Source organism: Marmota monax, unplaced genomic scaffold (genome assembly GCF_021218885.2).
Source record: "Marmota monax isolate L192 unplaced genomic scaffold, Marmota_monax_Labrador192_F-V1.1 WCK01_AAM20220418_F8-fsc00121, whole genome shotgun sequence".
Classification (NCBI taxonomy): domain Eukaryota; kingdom Metazoa; phylum Chordata; class Mammalia; order Rodentia; family Sciuridae; genus Marmota; species Marmota monax.
The window spans coordinates 1585739-1605577 of NW_026693351.1; the positions used below are offsets into that span (position 1 = coordinate 1585739).

Consider the following 19839-nt stretch of genomic DNA (forward strand, 5'->3'; position numbering starts at 1 on the left):
TGGTGTGTATAAAATAAGTAATCTTAATGATTCTAAAAATCAAGAAATAAACTAAGTTAAGGACAATGTATTTTTAAAAATTAAATGATGCTGGTACAGCTGGATCCCCTACTTCATACCACATACCAAAATTAAAATAGATCAAAAAATTAAAATTATAAACTCTTAGAAGAAAACACAGGTGTACATCTTCATGACCTAGTATCTGGCAATGTATTCTTCAATATGATACCAAACAAACAAGCAACAACAACAACAACAAAAAAGACAGGTAAACCGGACTTCACTGAAATTAAAATTTTTCAGACTTCAAAGGACACCGTCAAGACGGTGAGAGACAACCCAGAGAAAGAGAGATACTTGTAAATCACATGTCTATTAAGGGGATTATTTCTAGAATACATAAAGAACTCTGGAAATTCAATCATAAAAAGAGAGACAACCCAATTAAAAACAGGAAAAGGGGGGAGGTTGTGGCTGTGGCTCAGTGGTAGAGCACTCGCCTGGCACATGTGAGGCACTGGGTTTGATCCTCAGCACCACATATGAATAAATAAAGGTATCCTACAATTAAAAAAAAGTCTGAAAAAAAAAAACAGGCAATATGATGATGTAGTTCAATGGTAGAACACAATGGTAGAGGCCCTGGGCTCAATCTTCAGGACGAAAAAAAGGGGAAGAGAGCGCAAAGAATCTAAATACACAATTTTCCAAAGAAGATAAACAAAGAGCAATAAGCACATGAAAAGATGCTCAGCATCACTCACCATCAGGGAAACATAAGTCAAACCACAATTAGATACCACTTCAAACCACAGGATGGCTGTAATATGCAGACAGACAACAAGCTGGGCGTGGTAGCACATGCTTGAAATCCAAGCTACATGGGAGGCTGAGGCAGGAGGATCACAAGTTTCAGGCCAATCTCAAGAACTCAGTGAGACCCTAAGCAACTTGGAAAGACTATCTCAAAAAATACAAAGGTTTGGGGCTATAGCTCATTGGTAAAGTACCCCTGCGTTCAATCCCCAGTACCAAAAAAAAAGAAGGGTGGGGGACAATAACAATTGTCAAGAATATGGAGAAACTGGAACCCTCAAATATTGCTGGTAAGAGTGGAAAATGGTGTAGGTACTATGGAAAACAGATTGGCAGTTCATCAAACAATTATAATAGAGTAATCACATGCCTCTGCAATTACTTGCCCAGGTATACACTCAAAGGAATTTAAGATGTTTTCATCTTGAACACCCATGTCCATAGCAACTTACTCATAGGAGTCAAAAAGCAGTAACAACCAAATGTCCCTCAATTGTTGGAAAAACAAAATGTGGCCTATCCAAACAATGAAATATTATTCAGTCATAAAGGTAATGAAGTAGACTGGTACCTGTAATCCCAGTAACTTGGGAGGCTGAGGCAGGAGGATTGCAAATTCAAAACCAGCCTCAGCAACTTAGTGAGACCCTGTCTCTAAATAAAACACAAAAAAGGGCTGGGGATATGGCTCAGTGGTTGAGTGCCCCTGAGTTCAATCCCCAATACCAAAAAAAAAAAAAAAAGTAATGAAGTGTCAATTCATGCTACAACTTGGATGAACCTTGTTGAATTCTACTAAGTCAAAAAAGGCCAACACAGAAGACGGCATATTGTATGAGCCTGTTTATGTGAACTATGCAGAACAGACAATTCTTTGGAGATAGAAAGTAGATTAGACAGTAGATAGTAAGTAGGTACCCAGGCTGGAGGGATAAGGAATAGGAAATGACTCCTAATGTATGTAGGGTGAGGAAAATCTTCTGGAATGAGATACTGGTGATGGTTGTACAACTCTGTGAATATTCTAGATATCACTAAATTCTACACTTTAAAAGAGGAAGTTTTTTTTTTTTTTCCTGAGGGGTAGTGGGGAGGGTTCCGGGGATTGCAGGGGCACTCAACCACTGAACCACATCCCCAGCCCTTTTTTGTATTTTATTTAGAGACAAGGTCTCACTGAGTTGCTTAGCACCTCGGTGTGCTGAGGCTGGCTTTGAACCTCAATCCTCCTGTCTCAGCCTCCCCATCCACTGGGATTACATGCGTGCACCACTGTGCCCAGCTAAAAGAGGAAGTTTTATGTGAATCTTATCACAATTTTTTCAAAAAAAGGAATAAGTACTGTTACATGCTACCACAGGGATGAACTTGCAAAACATGATGCTAGGAGAAAGTCATGAAGGCGATATTGTGTTACTCCATTTAGGTAAATCCACACAAACAGAAAGTGGTTGTGAGAGGCCAGGGGCAGGAGAGGAGGAAGTAGTAATGGGTGTGACTGCTAATACACAGGGCTTTTTTCTTGAGTGATGAAACTTAGACAATGGTGAATGTTACACATCTGCGTATACATACAAAAGAAGTGAATTATACTCTTTAACAGACTGCTTTTCATGCTATGTGAATTATACTCAAAGTTGTAAGAAAAATTTATAATCTAAAAACTGAATTGCAAATATCAACAGAATTTAAGGTTCCTTCAAAGAACACTCCTAAAAATACCTTATATTATTAATTAATGGCTGCCAGTTCAAATTATTTTAAATCTAAAAATAAAAATCCTAAAATAGTGGGCTAGGGATATAGCTCAGTGGTAGAGTGCTTGCCTAGCATGTGCAAGACCCTGGGTTCAATCCCCAGTACAAAAAAAAAAAAAAAAAAAAAAAATCCTAAAATATTTTAATCCTGGGTTCTCTTAACTTCATACTAGTAATTATAATGTGAAAACTTGCCTATGCTTTGCAACAGTATCTGTCCTTTTAACTTTCCAAAGAGACAAATACATGATCCAAAAAAGACAGAACCACTACTCCTCCATCACTCAGAATCTCTGCATACCACCATAAACATCTCAACTGGGCATTTCTGAGCTTCTAAGAAGAAAGCCGCCACAGTTTCACTGATCCTTTGACACCAGAAGTCTGAATTTCAGACATACCCGCATAGCTCTGCACTGAGTAAAGCCTGGTATTATTAGAACATTCTATCGCAACCCTGATGTTTACACACATTTTTCAGGTAGAATCAGAAAATCACCAAAGACTCTGTTAATATGAACCATACTCGTCCTCTACTGGCCTGCAGAGCTTCATGTGGTTCAGTTTCAGATGCCCAAGACGCATAGGTCCAAGGCACATTCACACACACCCCTTCTCCCCCTACCCCCTTAACATTTTATAGTTTTTTTTTTAATTGTTATTAGTTGTAGATGGACACAGTGCCTTTATTTATTTATGAAACCCAGGGCCTCACAAGTGCTCCACCCGAGCCACAATCCCAGCCCCCACACCCTTCTTATTGAGCCATGTCTAGGGGGACTTTGGGGAGACTGAGTCTGAAGTGGCTGCTGCCAAAGCATCCTCACCCCAACCTCACTTTCTTGGAAAAAGCTAAACATCTTTGCTATGGTTTAGACCTGGAATATCCCCCAAGGCCCATGTGTTGAAGGCTCTGTCCCCAGTCCGTGGAGCCACGTGGGAGGCAGTAGACCTTTAAGAGGTGGCGCCCAGTGGATGCCTACAGGTTGGTGGGAGAGTGCCCCTAAAGGGACTTTTCTTTCTCTCTCTCCCTCCCTCTCTCTCTCTCTCTCTCTCTCTCTCTCTCTAGCTCTCTCTATCTATCTTCAAGTGTGTTAGGCCAGGGCTTAAAAAGTTACAATCTCCGATCAGCCCCACTGGCAGTTCCCTTTAATTACTGTCAAAGTGAGACTCTAGAAAGGAATCGACTTGCTCCTTCCATAGTCCAAGTTTCACAAAAAATTCCATTGTGTTAGTTAGCTGGCCCCTGAGCATAAGCCTCGGTGTCTGTCTCTGTGAAATCTAGCTGGCTTCTGATCTCTCAGGTAGGAGTTATCACAACTGGCCACACGTCAGAAGCACCCGGACAGCATTCTGGAAATGGAGGCCTAGTTCTCAACTCCAGATTATTCAGAGGGCTTTTTTTTTTTTTTTTTTAAAGGAGAGTCTATTTCAAGCTATGGTTAAAAATCACTGCCAGGGTCTCCTCAAGTTCCAAAATTATGACTCTAGAACTATCCTGCCCAATATTGTAGCCTATAACCACATTTCAAGTGCATAATAGCCACAGGTATTCTGAATCCTAACTCCCATCAACATCCTCTTTTCCCTAGTCTCTGTTACATTAAAGAAGAAAAATAAGAAATTTTTAGTAAGCAAATTATAATTACTGAGTTACTAAGCAAATTATGATCCCAGAGCTAGCTTGCTGATACAGTCATCACTAGCCACATTTCAAGTGTACTACACAACAGCATTAGAAAATCAATTAAAGACTCCCCCAGATACACATCATTTCTGTTCTTTCCCTGTCCTGATTTTCTTCTGCCATTTCTTCAATAACCACTACTTTCTGGTCTTCAAATAATGTTAGCCCACAAGAAAAACAGACTAAGGCAAAGCATAGTTTCCCTTGTCTTTATGAAGGACAGAAAAAAAACCTCTTGATTTTTCTGCATCTTTCCCCTCCCCTACACACACACACACACACACACACACACACCCAGACCGGGCTTTCCTAGTCTCCTAGGTATCAGCAGCAGTACTGAGCTATAAAATAGGTCCTAGTCTCACAGAGGACTAGAACTCTGTATCTGAACTTGCCCTTGGATTTGGCATCCTGAGGCCTCTCAATCACCTGCACCGTAGGAGTCTCCATTCTCTGACCAGCCACAGCTGTAATATGATTTGGATGTGGTTTGTCCCCACCAACACTCATGCTGAAATCTGGTTGCCAATGTAATGGTACTGCAAGTTGACAGGACTTTTACAAGGCAATTAGACCCTGAGGGATCCACCCTCACAAAGGAAACAAAGTGGTTCCTATAAGAGTGGGTTAGTTACCATGAGTGGGTTGTCATACAACACCTGGCTGCTTTGTACCCTCCTCTCTTTGCACATTCCTGCTTGCCCTTCTGCTTTCCACCATGCATGCAGCAGCACATGGCCCACACCAAAAGCCAAGGAGATGCAGGACCATGCTCTTGGATTCCCAGAGCCATAGCCAAAATAAACCTCTTTTCTTTATAAGTTTCCCAGTCACAGCTATTGTTAGAGCAACAGAAAATGGATAAAGACAGTCCCAGAAAGGTTTCTCAACAGCAGCACTGATATTTTATGATGATTAATTTTTTCTTTTTTTTTTTTTTTTGGTACCGGGGATTGACCTCAAGGGCACTCGACCACTGAGCCACATCCCCAGCCCTGTTTTTTGTATCTTATTTAGAGACAGGGTCTCACTGAGTTGCTTAGTGCCTTGCTTTTTCTGAGGCTGGTTTTGAACTCCCGATTCTGCTGATCATGCTACCACGCATAGGACAGCCACACAACAAAGAATTATCAGAGGGCACGGTGGCGTACCCTGTAATCCCAGTGGCTTGGGAGGCTGAGGCAAGAGGCCCCTACCTTCCAGCAGTACTCTCCCTCTGGTAGTGGCAACTAAAACTGGCATTGCTGAATATCCTCTGACAGAAAAAAGCCCCTTCCCCACCTCTGTTAACAACTGCATTTCTAACCTTTCTCCCTCATCCTAACTCCTTCCTCACTCTTTCCTCTTCTTACAAAAGAAGAATATGTAAGTTTAAAAAAGCAATTTACAAGTTATCAAGCAAAAACAAACAAGAAAAATTTCCACAGCAGAGTTCTCAACTTCTCTCCTTCTAAGCAAAAATGTTTGAAGTATATTTAGCAGAGTCTGCCAGATTTACCCACTTCAGCACCTAGTTTAAGATAAAAAGAAGTAGGCATTGACCACAAAAATGTCCCACTGTAAGATACAGGTGGTGTGACCCAGAAGGAGATACAGGTTGTAGCCTGATGCTTACTGATTTGAGGGACCCCTCCTTTAAAAAAGGATTCACAAGTAATATTGGATGCAAAATAAGTATTTATCTCCATGAGAAAAGCAATAATAATTCATTATAAAAATTTAAAGATAGACATACACTAGGCATATACACTTTCAGGCAACCCCCAATGAGCCATGCCCGTGGATAATGCACTCCCCTGGAATGCAGACAGACCTTGGAACTGCTTCTAGCCACAGAATATGGTAACCACGATGGGATTAGGCCCAAGAGGCCCTTTCCTTATACAGCCTACCCCACATATGCAAGGGTTCTCTATCCAGATTCAATCAACCACAGATCGAAAATGTAGTTAGGCCTACAATGGTTTCATCTGTACTGGACATGGATAGACTTTGCTCCTTATCATTATTCCCTTAACAATATATAGTGCAACAACTATTTTCATTGCATTTATGTTGTATTAGGTATTATAAGTAATCTAGAGACAAAGTATGTGGGAGGATGGGCGTAGGTTAAATGCAAACACTGTGTTATGGTTTGGATATGAGGGGTCCCCCAAAAGCTCACATGTGAGACAATGCAAGAAGGTTCAGAGGAGAAATGATCGGGTTGTGAGAGTCTGAACCCAATCCGTGAATTAATCTCCTGATAGGAATTGAGTGGTAAGTGAAGTAATAGTGTGTGGTTGGAGGAGGTGGGAACTGGAGCGTGGCTTTGGGGCTACTTGTATCTGGAGGGTGGAGAACTCTGTTTCCTAATCATCATGTGAGCTGGTTCCCTCTGCCACACTCTTCTGCCATGATGGCCTGCCTCGCCTCGAGCCCCAAGGAATGGAGCCTGCCTGTCATGAAACCATGAGTCCTCAAATAAACTTTTCCTCCTCTATAGTTATTCTGATTGGGTCCTTTTAGCCACAGTAGCAAAAAAGCTGGCTAAAACATGCTATATCATTTTATATAAAGAACTTGAGCATCTGTGGATTTTAGTATCAGTAGGAATCACAGAACCAATCCCTTATAGATACCAAGCAACAACTGTACAAGACTCTGTCTTAGCTGAACCTACAATGTTCCCACCCCATGCACTTGAAGAAGACAGCTGACACAGAATGAACTGCCTACCCAGTGTGACAGGGGACTGGGAGCAACCTGTAGAAGCTGAGGGCCAATGTCCTTCATCCACAAAGAACTAAACTCTGCTAATAATCATGGAACATGGAAGAAAACTGAGCCTCAGACAAGATGACAGCCCTGGCCAACATCTTGACTGGAGCCTTAGGAGACCCTGAGTAGAGGCTCCACCTAAGCCACACTTCAACTCTTGACCATGGAAATTGAGACAAGAAATGTATGTTTTCAACCTACATTTGCTAAATTTGTGTCCATGTATTACATGGAAAGAGAAAACTAGGACAAATATTGACATCACAAAACCCAGGAAAATAGTTTAATATTGTTATTCATTAACTGCCTGACATCTCTAGAATACCTTTTTAAAAATTTGCTATATACTGTATCTTGTCATATGCCAACAACTTTGAAATGTTTTTCTATAAAGAATAACAAATAATGTAGCCATGGCTGATGGAATTTTCTCTTGTACTGACAGTTTAGAAAAGGTTCTTTCAGCTTCACAAATACATGACATTATTCATAATGGAAATTTTAGTTCTGTAGTCTGCCCTCCATATCCATGAGTTTCCCAATTGTGGATTCAACCAATCACAGATGAAAAATATTCAGAAAAAATGTTTATACAGACATGTACACTTATTTTTCTTGTCATTATTCCCTCTATGATATCAACTATCTACATAGTGCTTACATTGTGTTAGGTATTATAAGGAACCTAGAGAGGACTTACAGTGTATGCAGATTATGTACAAATACCATTCCATTTTATAAAAGGACTATGAATTTTGGAATCTTTGGAGGGTCCTGGAACCAATCCTTCACAGATACAAAGGGACAAATATACTGACACATTTACGAAATATGTATGAAGTTTCAGTGTAAGATCTGGAAGAAATTTCCAGACCAATTGCTAGCTCCATACATTTTGCCCCTTGTTTCTCCTCCACCACCCCCACACTCGAAGTGCCGGGTCCCACAGGACGTGTTCATGCTGCGACCCACCTGGCCCTGCAATACACATTACAATGCTAGTGAGTCAGCACAGTGGGTGGCAGGAATGTTCCCACCCCATGCACTAAAGTGACTCTGTGCACGCAAACACACACACACACACACACACACACAATATTTCCCAACTAACCCCTATCCCTAACTGAACTTCCCTCAGCTAGAATCAGAAATGTCCATGGCCACTCCAATAGCACCCAACACAAGAGGAAGTGGGACAGAGGAAAGTCTAGTAGAAAGATAGTGGCCTAGTTTCTCTCTTTGGCAAATTTCATAGAACGTACACTTGTGTGAATGCCATACTAAGGTGTGGGCTTTGCTCTGAACATGCCCTCTACCAGAAGTTCCAGCTAATGGCCATCCAGCAGAAACTCTGGTTGCCACAGAAATCAAGACTGTGCTGTCATATTGGACTCAACACCACTCATATTAATCACATAAAGTAAGTAATACAAGTGTTGGGTAAGAATGGCACAAGCCTTACCTTGCTGCATAGAGAATCAAGAACTTGATGTCCATCACTTAGGAAAAGATTAGGTTCTTATGACAACTCAGCTCTCTTTTCCTTCTTTCCCCAAATTGACTAGGCACAAAGCTAACTATCTATTGAGAAATACTTGCTGTTAGTCAGTTTCTAGCACTGTGACAAAATACCTGAGATAATCAGTTTAAAAGAGGAAAGGTTTATTTTTGGCTTATGGTGTCAGTCCACAGTTAGTCAGCCCTGTTGCTTTGGGGCCTGTGGTGAGGCAGCGTGTCACGGTGGGATCACAGGTGGAAGGTGCTCATCTCTGGCAACTGGGAAGCCAAAGAGAGAAACTAGATGGGGCCAGGTCCCAACATCCCCTTTAAGGGCATACCTCCCTGTGACCTGACTCTCTCCCACTAGGGCCCAGCTCCTAAAGGTCCCGCCACCTGCTGCTAACACCCCAGGATGGGGACCGAGATCTAACAAGAGGCCTGTGGGTAAAATCCCAGATTCAAACTCTGGCACCTATACAAAGGCCTCTCTCTGCTCCCTCACTCTTGTCACAAAGAATCTCAAAGAACAAGAGTTGAAACTATGTGAGCAGAGGCTCCTCACATCCCTGCCAGAGTTGAAGTCACATCTAAAATCAGCACCTCGGGCCTTATGTCGGGAAGTCCCCTAGGAGGCTATTCCCAAACCACCTTGACAGTTTTGTCCCATGCACCCTATGCACATGGGGGAGGGCACCAAAACATGGCTGGGACATTGTCCCGGCCAAGGAGTCCACACAGGCAGTGTGGCTGGCGTCTTACCTCGTCGTACATGAACTGGAGCGTCAGGGCCGACTTGCCGACCCCGCCACTGCCAACCATGATCACCTTGTGAAGGGCCAGGGAGCTCTGGCCCTTGTTCTTGTTCGCAGCCATCCTGCTGGCTTAACGGAGGCGACAGGTGACGGCACGCGGACAGAAGAGCCAGTCGGAGAGCTGCCAGTGACAAAGACAAAGACTTAGAGTCAGTTCAACACACCTATGCTTTGGGAATTGGACAAAGGTAAAAGCCCTGTGACCACCTGGAAGTCATTTATCTCCACAGAGCCAGGGCCAGAGTAACACAGGAGCACACAGCCCCAGCCTGTATCACTGAGGAGGGTGAAGAGGACGCTATCACTAGAGTCCATACACCCCCCAGGGCTTCCCTGGGACAGAATGACCGAAAGGCTCCAAGTCTCAATTCCCACCACTCCCCCGAGTCACCCAGTGTGCCAGGGAACCATGTGGCGACCTGGCTCTCCAGTTTTTTATCCTTACTACTCTCCTTGTCCCTGTCCCTCTAGCCACACACCCCCCAACACACACACAAACTCACAGCCCTCCATGTGAATTAAGGAGGTGGATGAAGAGGAACAAGTAGATATATTATTTTATAGTAATATACAACCCCTCAGGACACAGGACACAGTTAAAAGAAGTATGTAATTATTTACTCCAGGTTTGTTTAAAGTAATGAACTAAAAGAAGTTAAATTTTTAAAAGATAACAATTAATTTATATCAGTTTGTCCTCCTCAAAAATAAGAAAATGAGTACCAATCCTGGCATTAAGGGAGATGAAATATCCCCCGTAAGTAAATTCAACAGATATCTAGACCCTGTTCTGACCCAAGAGCTAATCTTTAAATAATTTATATGGGGGTGGAGTTCTATTTCCATACATCTCAGCAAAATGGACCCAAATCTGGTTCTGCCATTTGTGAGCTATGTGACCTACGACTAGTTATTTAATTTCTCTAAGTTACAGGGTTTTCTTTTTTTTTAATTTTTAATTTTTTGTAGTTGTAGACAGACAGCATGCCTTTATTTATTGACTTATTTTTAAATGTGGTGCTGAGGATTGAACCCAGTGCCTCACACGTACTAAGCAAGGGCTCTGCCACTGAGCCCCAGCCCCTGGTAACATGGTTTTCTTATCTGCAAATACATATAAATGGGCATTTAAACTTGCAGGATGGTCCTGAGGACTACAGGACATAACATGTGAAAGATCTAAGCACAGGATCTAGCACATAGTAGGGATGTAATAATGGTCTGCTGCCGTCCTGTTTAACAGGGTGGTTTTAATTAGATTTTCTTTGTGTGTGTGTGTGTGTGTGTGTGTGGTGTTGGGGATGGAACCCAGTGCCTCACATGTGCTAGGCAAATGCTCTACCACTGAGCCACAACCCCAGCCCTAACAGGGTATTTGTTTAATTACAACACCATGGGCTCCTATTTCTCTTCTTGTTGAGTTGAAAACACTACCACTAGAAAAAAACAAATACACACAACACACAAATCACTGGGGAAAAACAGAACATCATTTTTTTTTTAAAGAGAGAGAGAGAGAGAGAATTTTAATATTTATTGTTTTAGTTTTCGGCGGACACAACATCTTTGTTTGTATGTGGTGCTGAGGATCGAACCCGGGCTGCACGCATGCCAGGCGAGCGCGCTACCTCTTGAGCCACATCCCCAGCCCCAGAACATCATTTTAAATCAGTTGTTTCCATCCCTGGCTTCAAGCACCTGGGAACTATACCAACATCCTGGTCAGAGATTTTGATGCAGCCTGAAACTCGGGACTTCTAAAGATTCCCAGGTGACTCTCGTGGGCAGCGAAGGCTGAGAACTGCTCTGAAACGCGCAGCTGAGCTCAGTGGAAAAGAAGCAGTCCCCACTCAGCAGTAGGAGCTGCTCATCCTGCCATCTCTAGGTATCAGGATTTAATGTACACAGAACTAGGAGACCAAGGCCCACACAGGGAGGAGCGAGAACTGAAACACCTTTGCAACTGAGAACTGAGAGGCCAAGGCCTTTGAAGGAGCACCGGAGGAGAGTGGACTAGAAAAACATGTTCACCAACAGGAACGATGACAAAGAGGCTTATCTGCCAAAGCCCCAGCTGTATGCGAGTTTTACTTAAAAATCTACAACCACAACAGTCCTCCAAAACCAAGAAATGTACGTGCAAAGTGGTCCCAGGCAGGTAGGAACACCGGGGCGCCACGCAGCATGCTGGCCAAAGGCTGTCTGGGAGATGAGGGCAAGGAGAGCACCTTCCCAACTTCGAGAACACCACCACATGGGAGCCAGCATACATAGCAAGTGGGGCTTTTCAGACAGGCAGCAGACAAAGGATTATTTGATCAATTGGAATAAAAACAAAAAGCAGCATCTAAAAAACACAACATTACCAACAAGTCAGATGGACTTTAACAAGAATCATTCTAAATGCCTAAAATTTTTTTGAATGTTTAAAATGAAAAGTTATGATGCTCTGTAGCAAACCTACAAAACACACAATCTCTGAAAAAAAAACACGTATGATCTACCACCAAGAGATATTCACTATTAACTGAGTATTTCCTGCTAGTATTTTAATCTACATAGTGCTACATTTGAAACGTATATGAGGGCTAGGGTTGTGGCTCAGTGGTAGAGCGTGTGCCTTGCACCTGTGAGGCACTGGGCTGGATCCTCAGCACCACATAAAAATAAATACAGGTATTGTGTCCATCTACAACTAAAAAAAATATTTAAAAACATGTTTGAGATCATATTTATATAGTTTCACAAGTTTTCCATGCACTATATCTATTTTCCGAAACAGGTGAATTGAACGAAATTCAGCCTTTTCACATTGAGTTCCTCAGCTGCACAGGGGCCACGTGAATGGCCTTGGGCTACCCTAAGTCAAGGTCGCAGCCCTGCTCATCCACTGGTTTCTCCACCCTCACATTTCACCATCTTTTTACCTGCCTACACCAGGCACTCTTTCCACTCCCCCTTTGCTAATTATGTGCTTTTTATAATAAGTGAGCTAAGCAATTAACTCGATAATTAAACACATCTGAATTGTGACTAAAATAAAAGAAATGGGATAAGGGGCAGGCCTCCCCCAAAGGCTTCAGTTTAAGAATGTGAAACTACTTTTGGCCTCATTTCTGGCCCCCAGCAGTTTCCTAAAAACGGAATGAGGTTGCAACACTCAAATCCTCCATCCCACATTTCTCCAAGGCAACCTTCTGTGAACTATATGAAAATGGACAAATATTTTTCCAGGCTAAGAACAGAGGTCTTTTCCAAACACATGAATAAGTCTAATTCTGAACCACTATTTTCAAAAAAGCAGCGTCAATTTCTCTAGAAGAAACAATCACAAATAAACTGAAGGCTACTCAAGGAATCCACAGATGTTTGCTAAAACATCTCTACTCAAGTCCAAAACCGGAAATAACTATGGCGGATATTTCCAATCCACGTCACTGCTTCTGTCAACTTGGCATGCTGACAGGAAGGACAAAAGAAAGGCAGAGGTGGCAGCCAAGTGCCCCTCACCGAACCACTCGTGGAAATGCTGACCTTCAGACTCCTGGTGTGAGAGATAAGAAACTTCTAACTGCTGAAGTCTCAGAGTCTATTTACTGTTGTTGATTGTTTTTACTTTTACCAGAAAACATTACAGAAATATAGTCTTTGCCCATAACAAAGTTGTTTGAGTGACAGTCTACTGGTTTGAACAAATTAGTAAATGAGGACAGTACAGGGTGACAAATTCTATGGTTAAAGGGCACTCTGGAAACGGAAGAGATATCTAAAGCAGAATGTAAGTTCAGGGGAAATTTCCTGGAGAAAGCAACATATAGACTCAGATTTGAAGGACTTAACTAAAGCGAGGAGGAAAAATAGAAGAAAAAGAATCAGTGAAGCTTGGGCAGTTCATGTATATGATTTAACAGATATGTACAACATTTAATAGTTTATAATAGATGTACCTATTCCATGATGTGCTCTTTAAAAAAAAAAAAATACAGGTTGGGACTGGAGTTGTAGCTCAGTGGTAGAGTGCTTGCCTCGAATGCATGAGGAACTGGGTTCAATTCTCAGCAACCACATATAAATAAATAAATAAAGGTCCATTGACAACTGGAAAAATATTTAAAAAAGAAAATACAGGCATCCTTTTCCCTAACAGTTTATTCTGGAAAATTACAAATATTTTGAAAAGTTTAAAGACCTTACAGGGGCCAGGTGTGGTGGCGCATGCCTATGATCCCAGTGGCTTGAGAAGCTGAGGCAGGAGGATCATGAGTTCAAAGCCAGCCTCAGCAACTTAGCAAGGCCCTAAGCAACTCAGCAAGACCCTGTCTCTAAATAAAATACAAAAAAAAAAAAAAAAGGGTTAGGGATGAGGCTCAGTGGTTAAGTGACCTCAGGTTCAATTCCGAGTACCCCCCTCAAAAAAAAGAAAGAAAGAAAAGAAAAACAAGACATTCCAAACTAAGAATGCTTTGCTTAGTTGGCTTAGGAAAGAGGCAAAAGAGCTTAGAAATGATTTTTCTACATATGTTCTATGATACAATAATATCATAGCATAAAGCCAAATACCAGAACACACATTCACTTGAGAAGTAAAATATATTTTGAAAGCAAATCTCAGTACATAAAACTATCCAAGTGTTAAGAGGAAAGGGTGTTTCCAGTGAATTTTAGTCTGACAGGCTGACAATAGTCATTAGTCTTTCTTTTAATTTAAGCAAAGAAGAAATATGCTGGTAATAGAATCCAACTGCCACGTTGCCTGTATCATAGGGCTGTCATGAAACACAAGTAACAATGAGAAAACCTAGGGGACACCAGCTCTCCCTGACCCCTCATAAAATCCAATATGCTGGGTAATACAATATGCGAAAGCACACAGCACACTCCCCCATGCGACACACCCAAGGAACTGAATGTAGCACTTTTTCTCCAGACAATATGAATGAAGGTAACCTGGACGCTACTCGCTACTCGTAGGTTACAACCATAATATCTGAGTCTCCCACAATGTTATCCAGGTATTCAATCCTTTAAATAACAATCAAAAATCCTTTAAATAACTCAACATTCCTTTAAATAACAAGCACAAATATGAGACACTTTTAGCACCCAAGTAATTAAAGACAGTATTGAAACAGATTATTGAAAAATCAGGAATCCATGAATCTAGACCTAAAATAAATATTAAAGGAAAAGGGAGGGCCCTTGCTTACAGAAAGCCAAGGGCCACCTGGAAAATGCAGAGGATACACCTGAATTGGAAAATTAGTATTTCACAACAGTTTAAAGACTGGCAGGCAAGACTCATCAGTGGATGCTAAACCTACGTGAAGGATTGGACGAGGAAAAGATTTGCATGATCTTAAAATGTCTCTCCAGATTTACTTATTAGTTACAAGGGGGAAAAACAGTAAGTATGGCATGGCAAAATCAGACAATACTTTGATCACATGATCAAAATTAATAATGCCAAGGTGGGGCAGGTAGACATCATGCACCTCCAGGACATTTAGCCATAAGGACACATCAGACAGACCCTGATCTTGACAAACTTGGAATACAAGAATAGATTCAAGATTCGAGTAGTATATCAATGTTAAATGTGCTGATGTTGATAATTGGACTATATTCATAGAAGAGAATATCCATATTCTTAGAAATAAAGTCATGATTTATACAACTTATTCTCAATAGTTCAGAGCAAAAACAAACAAAAAGAACTCTTTCAGGTGATTTTTCTTTCTTTTGCACCAGGGATTGAACTCAGAGGCCCTTTCTTAACCACTGAATCACACCCCCAGCCCTTTTATTTTGAGACAGGGCCTTGCTAAATTGCTTAAGGGCTTCTCTAAATTGCTGATGCTGGTCTCGAATTTACAATCCTCCTGCCTCAGCCTCTGGGATTACAGACATGTGCCACAGTCCCTGGCTCTTCCAGGTGATTGTTAATCACATTAAAGGTAATTAACAGGAACTGGATGACAATTACCTAAAAAAAATTCCCTTGCCAAAGAAGGGCCAAGCTCTGGTACTAAGAATCTCATCCCTGAGCTCCTTCCACAACACTCAGACACGAGCAGTTAAAGAAAGAGATGTGAAGGTGAAGGGCCTAGAGGAAACTCATTCCCCCGGGCCCCCCCAAAAATTCATGTATCCTGGAAAATATCCCCAGATGTGTCCACAGCCCCCAAGGACACTGCACATGTAGCTCTACAAAGGTTCCAGGAGCCATTTTTGTCCCACACAGTAAAACAAGAACATGACGGAGGGCGGGGGGGCACTTTCATTAAGCAATTACTATTGGTTATTTCCAGTTCAATACTATTTCACGTGATACTATATTTGGTGGACTATAACTGTAGGTTATGTGCTTGGACATTAGGCTAACAAGGAAAACTCAGCTTTATTTATAAAAGCTCAGTGAAGAAGACAAACACTCAACTTCTGTATTTTCTTCAAAAGAGTGTTCCCAATAGGAAGTAATAATGGAAAAATGCAGGGAATTGAACATGGCAAGAAAGTTTAAATTAAACAGCCATAAAAATGAAAAAAAAAATGAAGAGCAAGGGAGAAGTATACATACTGAGCAACAGACACACTGGGAGAAAATATTTGCAACATATGACGAAACTGTATCTGTAAAATATAAAAAGTTCCTGCAAACCAGTAAGCCAAACAACCCAAGTTTTTTTTTTGTTTTTTTTTTTGGGGGGGGGGTCTGGGGACTGAACGCAGGGGCCTTTGACCACTGAGTCACATCCCCAGCCCTATTTTGTATTTTATTTAGAAACAGGGTCTCACTGAGTTGCTTAGTGCCTTAATAAGTTGCAGAGGCTGGATTTGAACTCATGATCCTTCTGCCTCAGCCTCCCGAGCCGCTGGGATTACAGGGGTATGCTGCACCTGGAAACAACCTAGGTTTTTTAATAGATAAAAAATTTAAGAAGTGACTCACAGGAAAGAAAGTGAACACAGCTCATAAATAAATATATAAAGCCATATCCAATTTCTCTGTTACTCAAGGAAATGCAAATAAAACATCAGCTTGGGTAAATTTAAGAAGTACTGTCAAGAATTTGGAGAAATGGATACTGTTGATCATAATATTAATTGCAACAACCTTTTGGGGAAGAAAAGTCAACAAAAATCAATTAAAAATTTAAAAATCTAAAACTTGTAGGAAAGTATTCTATAAAAATGGACATATATCCTTATAAGAATGATTTTTTGTGATTACACAGAATACTCTAATAATCTGAAAAACATCCACCAATAGGAATACTTGCATATATTATAATAAAACCAAATTTTAGATACACAACTACAGAGGAAAATCTGTATGTATTGACCTAGAAAAATGTGAAGATGTATCATTAAGTGGGAAAAAAAAAAAGTTTTACAAAATGTAATGTTATTGTTAAAAAATATATATGTATAATTATGATAATATACACTGTTAATACTGGCAACAATGGTGTCAGATAATGCCAGTGAGATAACTTCAATTTTATTGTACACATTTCCATTTCATTTAAATTTTTAAAATCAATGTGATTATATGATGAATTTTATAAAATTAATAGAATATTAAAGTTTGATTTTAAAAATTTAACAGCTGAATAACACAAAAATTTACCAGGAATTTTTTCCTTATTAAGTCCCTACAGTCTGTGGAGAAATTATTACAAAGATGTTTACATTCGGGGTCTGGGTTGCATTTTAAGTCACACCCAGGAGCCTATGGGAAATGCGGACTCTCAGGCTGTACCCTAGGCCTGTGAACCAGGCTCTGAACTTTAACAAAGTCTCCAGGGAAGTCCTCTGCACTGTGAAGTTTATGCAGCCCCCTGCTAGGTGAGTGCCAAGGCAAATTTGAATTGTTTATACCACTTCCTGTTAGAATCCAAATTAGGAAAATCTCCACCTAAATTATGGTCATGAAGGACTTTTCCCCAAAAAATAACTCTCTCAAATATGAAGTGGCACAGGAAACAAGATGACTCTCAGGGTTTAGAAATGCTACATGATTTAAAAGTAAAATTCAGTGGCATTGTTTGTCCAGTAGACCTCATTCTCCACTAGTATTGAAAATCAATCTGGAGTCTTTCTCTTAGCATCTAATACCAAATTACTACGTAGTTGTGACAAGATCACCAACCTAGGAACTGCATCTATGAGTGTCCCCCTCTCCTTCCCTGAATCCCTACACACTGTTAATCTGACACAACACAAACCCTGTAGCTATCTATAACATGGTCATGTCCAGTTTGTGGCACAGAAGCTGTATCTTGATCACATGTGAATCTCCAGGGACAGCTTTGACCTACAGTGCATTAGAAACCTACAAATGCCCGGAGAATGAATAAAGGGATGGATGAATGATGAGTGAAGCGTTTTAAGAGGAGGAGGACACGTTTTAAACAATTTTCCTTTACACATACTCCATGTTTCTCATCAACGTTCCATTAAGGAAATGCTGTCCAGAAGGGCAGCATTTAAAGCAGCAGCCTTCCTCAGAGGTTTTTAATGCAGTTCAACAATAAACACTATTAGCTACCAAAAATAACAATAAATTAAAAATAGACACTTGCCCACACACAGGTACTCAGGAGCCAATTTGAAGAGACTAGTCAGAGAGGCAATTAAAGATCAATAAAAATAACTGCAACAGATTGAAACAAATCAAATTTGTTCACGTGCAACTTAAAAAGCACTTCATTTGTCACCTCTGGAGGTAACAACTCATTATGTTAAAAATAGGCAAATAACAAGGAAAGAATCAAAAATGCACCTTACTTCTCCTATGCAAACTATACCACTGGGTAACTAACAGCTGAAGCAAAGGCTTTCCTTCTAGAAATAATCTCACAAACCAAGGAATGGAAGAATTTGGGCAGCACCTTTTTACACTTTCTCATGCTATTGAGCATGGAAGGCAGCTAACACCACAAAAAGAGCATTAATGGCAGCTAACCCAGGTGTGGTGGCATGTGCCTGAAGTCCTAGCCACTCAGGAGGCTAAAGCAGGAAGATCACTTGAGCCCTGGAGTTCAAGACCAGCATAGGGACAACATAGTGAAATCCTGTCTCAAAAGAAAAAAAAAAAAAGACAAGCTAGCATAAATGAGCATCTTGAAAAAGATAGAACATCAATGATATGGTATTGGAAAAATAAAAACTTCTTCTAATCAAGCCACCAATTAACAGCAGTTCCAGGAACATGTTAAACACCACCACAGAGATGCACACCAGCCATATGTAAACTACAGGAAGCTCCATGAACAAAGCACCTAATTTCTCCAGTAAACAAATTCAGGGGAAAGAGAAATAGAGAAGGAGCCTATAAATTAATAGACCCAAGAGACTATCAATCAGTTGAAACAGAGCCTTTTTTGGATCCTAATTTAAATAAAATAAGAAAATTGAGGAAATCAGATATTCTGGCTGGATTTAATAATATTAAGGAATTAGTGTTTTAATTTTTTTAAATGCCTCATTTAACCTCATTTGTAATGAGGTTAAATGATGTGCAGGATCTGCTTCAAAATTATCAAGAGAAAGAGAGTGAATAGAGATAGAGGTGAAATAATAAAATTAGCTATAAAGTGATCACTGACACTGACCCGATAGGGATAAAGTAATTCATTGTGCCATTCTCTGAACCTTTGTATATGTTTAAAAATTCCCATGAAAAAGAAACATAAGGTAAATAAACTCATATATCCAGAAGGATTTACCAGGAAAATACTAGTGTATATTACTGATACAAAGAAAAAAACAAAGTTTTTGAAGAGAAAGTAAACAAACAAACAAACAAACAAAAAATCCACAGCACAGGAAGGAGGCTGAAGACACGGCTGGGACTTGGGGGCAGCTGGAATCAGAGCCCTGCACGCTGCCAAGACTGTCACTGCTTCCCTCCGTGTGCTGGCTCTGTCTCTATCTTGCTATAGATCAGCTTTCACCACTTGGCAAAAAACAGAGCTGCCAATTTGTAAAATTTGGTGGCCTACAGGCATGCTTTGTTTGCTCACACAGTGCCTTTTAAAAATTGATTTAATTATTAACATTTTTAAAGGGAATTTTACATACAAGTCCAAATTTCTGGCATCGCTTGAAAAATCAGAAGTCTGACGTTCCTAAATCCAGGCAATTGGCTGGCACTGACGAAGGCCGGTGCTTTTGGAAGGCGCTTGCACTGTCTGCCAGGGCAGAGGAGGCCACTCCTGTCTTCCTGCACCTGCTTCACTCATGCGCAGGACCCCTCTGGCTCCCAGCCCAAGCACAGCCACGATGGGCCAGGCCTCTCAGTCTCTTACCAGAACTCACTTGGGGCCAGTGCCCTCCCTGGTCCAATTCCCCTTCCCTGAGTAGCTGCTATTGTCATTAGCACCAGGAAATACTTTTAATGCACTTACAGGCGTGACTCAGTTTCCATGTCTACAAAAATGAGGAAGCTGAATTAAACAACCTAAGTTCCTTGTTAATTTGGGGCTTTTATTTCCTA

General features: G+C 40.9%; 1 protein-coding gene across 3 annotated transcripts in view; it reads right to left on the reverse strand.

Annotated features, from left to right (window-relative positions):
* Nucleotides 1-19839, reverse strand: part of Ralb (RAS like proto-oncogene B) — a 42155-nt gene that overhangs the window by 11082 nt on the left and 11234 nt on the right. For all 3 annotated transcript variants that reach the window (XM_046456866.2, XM_046456863.2, XM_046456864.2), the window contains one exon: nt 9286-9459. In XM_046456866.2, the coding sequence (XP_046312822.1) occupies nt 9286-9399 (114 nt within the window). In that variant the 5' untranslated portion in view covers nt 9400-9459. The remainder of the gene's footprint in view (nt 1-9285; nt 9460-19839) is intronic.